This window comes from Patiria miniata, unplaced genomic scaffold (assembly GCF_015706575.1).
Source record: "Patiria miniata isolate m_02_andy unplaced genomic scaffold, ASM1570657v1 HiC_scaffold_7, whole genome shotgun sequence".
Lineage (NCBI taxonomy): Eukaryota > Metazoa > Echinodermata > Asteroidea > Valvatida > Asterinidae > Patiria > Patiria miniata.
Window position 1 is genome coordinate 35769027 of NW_024037074.1, and position 9534 is coordinate 35778560.

The 9534-nt window shown below is 41.9% G+C and overlaps 1 protein-coding gene across 1 annotated transcript; it reads right to left on the reverse strand.

Annotated features, from left to right (window-relative positions):
- Window positions 1-365: 365 nt before the first annotated feature.
- Window positions 366-9534, reverse strand: LOC119745258 (sodium-dependent phosphate transport protein 2B-like). Its single transcript, XM_038221492.1, has 6 exons — window positions 9278-9534; window positions 5113-5308; window positions 4461-4736; window positions 3621-3925; window positions 2893-2986; window positions 366-2503 (listed from the first exon to the last, which is right to left on the reverse strand). Exons 1-6 carry the CDS (start codon window positions 9287-9289, stop codon window positions 1602-1604), a joined length of 1785 nt encoding a protein of 594 aa, XP_038077420.1. The 5' UTR covers window positions 9290-9534; the 3' UTR covers window positions 366-1601.

The window sequence follows — 9534 nt, forward strand, 5'->3', positions numbered from 1 at the left end:
CAAAGACCGTTTACAGTGTGAATAAAAAGCTTGTGACCTAGACAATCTGGAGTCAGGGGGCGGGGTTTCACCAATGCAGAAGAGGGAGTTGATGACAATTGGAGCAAAACATAAGTGTGACTTTTTGACATAGAAAATTTGTTTTCAGATATTAACGACTAAAACTATTTTACGAAAGACTAGTTCAGCATCAGCACCAATGTGACCGGTCACTTTCACTTACAGCGTACACAGCATATTACCAAAGACAAATTCGAACCCAAATAGGGCCTATGCCTGAAAATTGCGTTGAATTCTTTCCTAGATGAAGATAATGTACGGAAACAATCTTGGAGACAATAATTAAACGACACTGTCAAGAAGCCACCATTTATATAAGGATTTTTAATAAAGACATTTTAATTAATTTTACATTAAAAACATTTACATATATATATAAAAAGACAATACAAATGATCGAGATTACAAAACAGTTGGATGCTGAAAGATTTGAAAATCTGTTTGGTTAAAACCTCACCGACATTTTCTCACACAAAATAATGCGCTCACAAAGGATAAAATGTTTACTCCAACGGTCGCCAAATCAAAACAGTTTTTTTTAATATGCCTTAGGTGGCGGCCTGCACCGACAATTAGTGTAACATCACGCGCCTGGTAACATAATGGTTTTAAATAAATGTACATGTGCATTATGCATTATGCAGTATGCAGTCGGCTCTCGTTAATACGAACTCAGCTGGACCTAGCAGAAATGTTCGTTATATCAGAATTTTGTATTAAGTGGAGTGCTGGTCCCATTCGTTGTGCACATAAATGCACAGTCGGGAAGAAGGTTTTATGTTCGCTATAACCAAAATTTGTAATATTAAACAGTGTTTGTATTAAGGAGAGTCGACCGAGTATAATGCGCCATACAATATTTCAAATAATATCTACCATCAACACAACATCTACCCTTTATTATCGTGACGAATATAAACACATACAAGTTAGTCTTACTGGCAGTGCGCCTCTTATGTTAAAAAAAATCATAAAATACCATGATACATGTACATGTATAGGCCTATATTACAAAATACAAAATTGAATAAAACCGACCTCGGTTAAATATTTTGGTTTAAAAAATGATTTCCTTTAGAAATCATTTCTGTTTTGAATTATACAACTTAAAATGTTCATCAAGCACTGTCCTTACTTGTAAATACACCTTTTCCCCTTAAACTGTCGAAATCAATGACAGCTATCATTGCTTTGTTTCAGTTAACTGAGTAAAACAACAAAAAAGTGATGAAGTTAAATGGCTGACGCATGAAATCATTGTGATATTAAAAATATGTTTGGCAAAAAAGTCTTCACATAATTCAACCGTACATTTTTTTAATATGCTGAACTTTCACAGATAATACCAATCAAGTGTGTAGAAACAAGATGAGGAAAGACGTGTCGGAAAGATCTAAAAGTTCTCTATGCTGTAGCTTTTTCCGTCTTTTCTCGAGCTCAACTATAAAAGCGGTGAGCTTTTAAGGCCAATTACCTTCTAGCCCATCTCTAAAAGAATTTCCGACTTGTTTAGGTGTCGCATATAAAGTTATTTTATCAATTTATACCGCATCAAAAGCCGGATTGTCAGTTCCAGCCTCCTTGCAACGTTCATTGGTAGGTAGGGCCGAATCTTCCCCATTTCTTCTCTTGACTAAGCGCCTCTTGATGCAAGCACAGCTGAGCAAACGATCGAGAGGATCCAGGGAGTGCAGCGGAAGAGGAAGAAAGTCCCAATTCCGGAGGACTTTTGGAAGTATGCGGGGGAATTTACGCTGGAGGATGTTGATGACTACAATCACGATGATGAAGACAAGGATTGGGATGCCTACAGCCAGGAGGGCAACAAAACCTGCCAGGGACAGGCCAAGAACGATAGCTGGAATCACAAAGAAAACAATGATGAGGTACAGGATGGCGAACCACCTGTAGTCGGCAGTCGTGTTCCCCAGAATCTTGGCCAGACTAATGGGCACCTTCCTCATGAAGGGGATCGGATACCAGATAATGATGCCGGAGATGTTGAAGAAGAGGTGGCAGAGTGCGATTTGGAGGGCGTTACGCAGCGAGCCACCAGACGAGGCCAGGGCAGCGATGACACCGGTGGCTGTGGTGCCGATATTGGCTCCCAGGGTCAAGGGGTACATGCGGTCCAAGGTGATGACGCCAATACCGACCAGAGGCGTGATGGCCGAGGTGAAGATGGAGCTGCTCTGCACGACGAACGTCAAGACCGCACCGATGACGATAGCCACATAGCCGGTCAAGAAAGACAGGTACCCGGGGAAATCGGCATTGATGAACTTCTTGATGAGGAGAGCGATACTGCCTTTCAGCATGGAGTGGAGAAGCTTGACGATGGCAAAGAGACAGGCAAAGAGGATGATGATGGAGACGGCTAACATGATGAGTCCCACCTCGGTATCGGTCATGGTAGTGTGGGCAAACAAGTGATTGTAGGAGCCTGTATACGACAGAAAAATAAGTTATTTAGGAACACTCGTGGCCACAATAACGCGTTAACACTGAACACCCCTTTCCCACGACAGAAAACATACTGGCAAAATTCAGGTTTACATCTGTCAACTTAACTTACTAAAAGACCAGTAGATCATATCTGAAGTACTTGCACATTTCATGTGGTTTTGAAATCTTATATTATTTTCTTCAAGCCAATGATCACGATTAATCGATATACACTGTACAACGTTAAACAATTTTAGAGGGAAGGTATTACTACGGAAGTGGTTATATTGACGTAGTTAAACAACACTAAAGTAAAACACTGTGAAACACTGTTCGCAAAATGACTAGTCTGGCGCCTTGTATGTGAAAGAAAAAAGTTGAACCTACATTCTGTGTCCTCAGGATCACAGACTTTGAGAAGTCGAGCGTCGCTTATGTTGATGGCATTCTGGGCAATCTTTGTAATGACCTTTTTGTCAATCTGAAAAACAAATCAAAGAGAAGAGAAATGGTTACGCGAGCATTCACAATGGTACTCAATATTGTTCATGCAAGGTCCATTTGTTTCCTTAGCAACTGTAAAATCAAAAAGTGATTCTATACACGTCAACGTCAACAGGATACACGACAATGTACATTTAATTGAAACAGCCTTCAATCAGAGACATTCAAACCCACTAAGAAACACGCTCAAATCAGTGCATTGAGGCTAAGGAACTTGATATTTTCAAAAGTCAGAAATGACGTTCTGGACCAACAAAGATCAGCTGAATCGTAAAAGAAAAGATTAGAACTCAATTTTGTTTGCACAAAATATTTTTTTTTCGTCACGAAATGTCATCATACATGACGGAACAAAAGTGTTAACAGCCAGTTGTAAAGTACAAAATTGTATCCGACTTGGTTCTGTTTTTCTAAACATAGCCAGCTATACCGAGTATAACTTTACATTTGACTTGAGGCTGGATGACCTGTGATTGACTTAATGGTGACCGACTCGAGAAGATTTTGGGAACTTCAACAGAAACAACTCTGGTATAACCTCTTAACCTACAATGACAAGACGGTTAGAACTGTCCTATAATTTTCCTACGAACACGCAATACCAATCTCACCTGGACGATGAGCTTAGTGAATGGCCCCGTCACAGCCTTTAGAATCTCCACCTCCACGTCCTGTTCCTGCAGGTCCAAGCCTCCCAAGATGGCGTTAGTCAGCACCTCCAGGTAGTGCGAAGCCACCTCGATGGGCAGGAAGATCGCCACCGTCAGCCAGTTGAACATGTCGTGCACCGTGGCGCCGCCGAAAGCTCGCCGGAATTCGTTGCGCTCTTTGGCCTGGCCCAGGGCCACGATGGTGTTGGTGACCGAGGTACCAATGTTGGCGCCCATCACCACGGGGATGGCCTGCCGTACCCCGACTGCCAGAGGATGATACAACGAGATGCCGTGAATGATTAGGGTCTATGCGGCTGCCGTTTGTTCTTATCAGTTCAAGTAAAACACGGAAACGGATCTGCCCTTTTGACTCGCCGATGAGTTTTAGGATTGCCACTTCAGCTTGGAATAATGTCTATTTTGAACCGGTAAAGCAGGGAAGCCATGCTGTACCTTGAGTACAAGGACTTTGTTAAGGATCATACAGAACGTTGCCATTAATAGAATGTTAGCCACTGAATCCTTAATCTGGGTGTTATAATTTAGTTGGCACATGTACATGTATATTGAAGACTTAAAAAACAGGATGTTGCAGACACAGAGTGTGGCGTTGATAGTAATAAGATAACCCAGTTGGTCTTTACCACCTTCAGCAAATATCCTGATTGAAAATCTCTTCTCTACTATATACAATGCAGATCTTCTTCCAGTATTACTAAAAGCTCAACATGTGCTTATGCACTGACGTTCCAATCAAATTGGAGAGATAAGGTAAACACTATGGAAAAGAGTACTCACTGATGGATGCAGACACCATGGCCACAACGATAGACGTGGATGTGCTGGAACTCTGCACCAACACGGTGACCAGCACCCCGATCATGAGCCCACAGACGGGATTACTGAGCAGGAAATGGTCGTTGAGGACCTCCCCGGCTGCGATACCTCCTAAGAGACGGAAGGCCGAGCTGAGGAAATCCAGGGAGCAGATGAACATGTAGAGGAATCCCAAGAGGACCACCAGCTTGAAGATGGTGAAGAGAACGAAGCGAGAGCGTCCAGAACTGGACAGGGCTGTGTTGGTAGACAAAGAGGCAAAGTTTTGACAAAATGATCAGGGACCAATTCAATGGGGCTGCTGAACAAACAAATAAAATTATGCGCTAACTTAAGTACGCAATATCGACATCTGACAGTGTGATGGTTTGCTGGTAAGCTTTTATTGCAAAGCACATATTTTCAGTACTTAGTGCAGCTCCATAAAGTTGGAGCCAAGTATCAAATTCTGCTAAGCAAAGAATTATGACTTTTTTAATGTACATGTATAATGTGCTAGGCAAAAAAAACAGCCGAGGGCCATCAGTCACACGCAAAATTGACAGTCCAGCTGTTTTTTGTTGAGCAAAATTTCTGCGAACGACCGCTGAAAAGAGTTTTTTTAAAGACCTACATGCCCATTTCTCCTCCTCCCGCAACTCCGGTATGGTGGCTGTCCAGGGGTCGTCATCCACCTCCGGCTGTTCTTTCTCCTCCACCTGCGTGTCCTGGGAAGGGGCTTCGACGTCTCCATTCATAGGACCAGGGGTATCAATGAATGAGCCATTCTTCTCATCCTTTGTGAATTCTTGACAAAGATTTGTCTCGATCTGCATTCAATGACAATCGTGGGCTTTAAATTTCCTCCATGCAACTGAATATATAGCCATTAACATGACTGTACCCGAGTATAATTTTTCTTTCAGACCCAAGACTTCTCCACAGAGGAGATAAGCGCTGTTTTTCAAACCCCGGCTCCGGCAACGTCTCAAGCTCCAGCTCGATAATCATTGCCAAACTACTTGCCTGAAGTCGTGGACTGAGATGAAACCTGGGTTAGAGAAACGACCGATATTCCTATAGTGTCATCCACGCAAATCTCTTCCTTGTATCCTTCCAACCATGCAAAGATTCAAATCACATTTTTAACCAATACACAATAATTTAACCCCTTCCGTTCCTGAACCGACGTTCATGTACTGGTCGCCACTATTTTGCTCTTTTGTGCGCGGCAACGTCAAACTGGAACGAAAGTGAGGTTTCACTTGCAAAGAAAGACTCTTTTGCGTCGCCAATATTTTAGTTCCTTTTGTATTAGGTATAAACCAACTCAAGCATTCGGAGTTTGCCCATGCAGGCTCGTTTTCAACCCAAGCCCTTTAGTAAAAGGTATTTAATATTTTACATGCACTTGCTAAGAATCACAATCTTATCACTGATCTCAAGTGAGGCTTCTGTTGCATGTGTCGCAACAAACGACGACTTGCAAAAGAAATTCATAACGCAAGTACGTAAACGGAGAACAAAAATCAAGCATCAAGCGTCGTCATACAGCGATTATGTAACTCAAGCAAGTGGCGTAAATCTGCGCCGGGGAGTAGGGCTGATGGGGGATGACCAAAATCCAAAAATTGGCCCGGCCGTGGAACATCATTTCCACGGCCGGAACATTTTTGGATGACACAAAATGTACATCTTATACTTACGCGCCTAAAGCTATACGGCGCATTTAAAACTTTTGTTACTTTGTGTACTTTGTTTCTCCGTTTTGCGGTGTTATTGAATACATTTTGGTTGTAAAGAAGTTTGAAAAAATACCTCAAAATCCGCCTTTTTTGTTTCTCACTAGGACAAAGTGGGGGTGAGCAATAGCGCCCCCCCCCCCATGTCAAAAAGTCGGGGATATATAACTCACGCCCCAACTTCAAGTATGCTTGAGTTGAAAAACACAGCTATACAAATAAAACATTTGAAACAAGGTGAACCGCCCCCCTCTTTTGTGTTGGTCATTGTGTTCCCCGAATATCAGAAATTCTTTTGAAAACTCGAGGGGAAGTGCTACAATAGTCTAGAGTGTACAAAGGTGCGAGCAGGATTACACCAGCCGGCGAAAACATCAATTCATTTGCACACCAGCTTAACATTGGTTGCTATGTGTTACCATGCAGCACTCCAGACTCAAGATTCAAGGAAATCGGAGCTAGATAAGCCAATGTGAAAACAAATGCCGAATGTCCGCGCCCAAATACAGGATAGACACTGGGGGTACCCATCTGTGTACCCAGGAATGTTTTACAAAAACAGTAACACAATGCAAAATGATGTCTGTTAAAATATGTAATCAATCGACTACACCCGTAGGTCGGTTGTTATACATCCATATGGTTTGTTGATACTATCGAGAAAAGGTTTCACGGTCACAGCAACTTAACGATGGCCCACACCGCTTAGTTGGCAAATAGAGGCTTAGCCTGGCAAATTTAGCCCCTGAATTAAAGGGGGATTACGGCCTGAAATACCCGCAAATAACAGTTTTGGATCGTTTACTTATACAATGTCATGCACCGGTTGAAAGGAAACAAACCTAATGTCTTACTGTTCTCGAGAAAAAACGAAAAGACCGGTTGATTACATCGTGCGCGACGCACATTTTGTGGCATACATATATATTCGTATGCAAGTCGCGTCTATTCAATGTATCGTCTTTGCGTGTGATACATAAATATACAAAGCATAAATATGTTGTTTCTTATTACACGTCCGCAGAATGCGAACAATTGTGTGGCTGGATTCACAACTATAGCATTCAACAGCTCCATTTTTCGGGGACACATTGTGACCGCCAAAATTCGTTCTCGCATGATTCTCGCAAGGATAACACAAAAACGTCCAATTTTTAAAGCATGGTTGTTTGGACGTTTATATTCTACTTTAAATCCCCTTTCCATTTAATATCATTTCGTTTAAAACGCGTATTGTAGCCCAATTGGGCGCATTCCAGGCCGTCATGTCCCTTTAAACTAGTTGTAAACCAGTCGCGGATACCGGTAGTAAACATCAAAATGTAGGCCAAGTCCACATGTTTGTGATGAGCAACATTCTTTCTGTGCGAAGTGAGGTGATGCTCACTACACCTCCATTGCATTGGGCGCATGCACAGTCTGGAACAGATTTTGTGGCAGAAAGAGTAGAAGCAATTGAGACTGTTTTTATGGTTACAACAACTGTCCCCCAGCATGCCCCAACTTTTCTGAAGTCATAATCCTTCGCGTCAATTTACATAACCCGGGGGGGGGGGGGGTTGGAACCCATCTTATTTGAGACTCTTTTGCCGAGACGTTTTAATTATACAGCGTTACTGTGGTGAAACCGGGATGTGTGACAAGTGGTAAATGTATTGACTTCTACAACAGTAGGGTTACGTAACTTATTAGACAAAAAGCTGTGTCCGTGTATATCTCAAATGTTAAGAAAAACGCCCTGATGCCCTTCTGTGCAAGGGCGGATCGGGGGGGGGGCAACGGGGGCCATCCCCCCCCCCCCAAAAAAAGAACCCAATTTATTTATTTTTTAGTGACGTCGCAATAAAGGCAGGCACGTCCTACACCACCATCTTTTCCTCAAAAAAAAATGGTTAAAGTGGTCAGAAATTGCCTCGGATCGCACCACAGAGCATCTAGAATCCAAAAACAATTCAGGGCCCTTAAGCGGGCCCCGAACACCTCGCCGTATTTTTGTACCCACTTTTGAGGGGCACCAACTTTTTTTTTTTGCGGAGTATGCACAGTTTGTACATACAAAAAAACGAAGAATCAAGTTACCGAGAGATCGCTGCATACAATACTGTTGTAATTTTTTTTTACCATACTCAACGGGAAGAAAAAACTACGCTCACGGAAATTCTGACAATTCCATTCTCTAAATAATTAATTCGGGGTGAAGCGCCACGTGTACCAAAATACTACTCTGTGGAATTGAGTCGATGTTTGTCTGCACAAGCAACAAACTACATGTACATGTGTGTACATGCATGTACATGTACACAGGGTATATAAATAAAAATATTCCATAACACAATGATTGTAATTATGAAAAAACAATGTTAGACATGTGGAATTGGATGAATCTAGTAGTACATAATATTCCGGGACCACTTTGTTGGTTGTTTGCAAAGTCAATGGGGATTCTATTATTAAATCATTTTTAAACAATATTCCGAACTTTTTGGAAAGATTCTTATATCTGGCCATCACTAATTTTCCCCTTCAGTGACCTATCAGCCATCAGAAAGTGATCATATGTCCTAAAAAGTCAAATTTAGCAGGGAAAACTTATTGAAGTATTTACTGGAAAAAACAATACAAATTTTCAGACCAGTCTCATACGGTTTGTGCACAGGGTGACAAGTGATGGCCAGACATGGGAATCTTTCCTCGGAATTCTTTAGTCCCAAACAAATTGGCAATTTCTGGTTATATAGTCTATAGATGTCATAAAAAGGGGCATCAGAATACTGACTTCTTAAACAAATTAATGTAAATATTGCAAATACAAAGATACACAATCCCAACTAGGACCACATTTTCTTCGGGAAAACTTGAAATGCCGAAAACACAGCAATTATTGGTTGTGCCATGGTTGTGCAAAGAAATCCATTCACTTATTGACTTGGAATTTGATAAATGTCCACTCCAGAGTTGAACAAAGAGTCATTCCTCTTTCAGTAAGGGGTACAAGCCACTTGGTTTTTAGCATATTACGTATTTTTTTGTTATTCAAAGTGATTGTATCATGCTTACCATGAGCGTCATCTTTGGTTCGGATCAAAATGTCCAGCCTTTTCCAGAACTCCACCGACTATACTGGTACCAGAAGTGAAGACCGGTACTCTATATACACGTACTTTGTTCCCAAGGCGCGATCAGCTGGTGTGCGCTTGTTCAAGGCGGGCATGTGGATGTTTCGTGTTAGCCGCGATTTTATTCTGCAGTGAACTCGTTAGACGATTCCATTCATCGGGGGGAGGGAATAAATATTTGAGAAACCTGCAACTCTT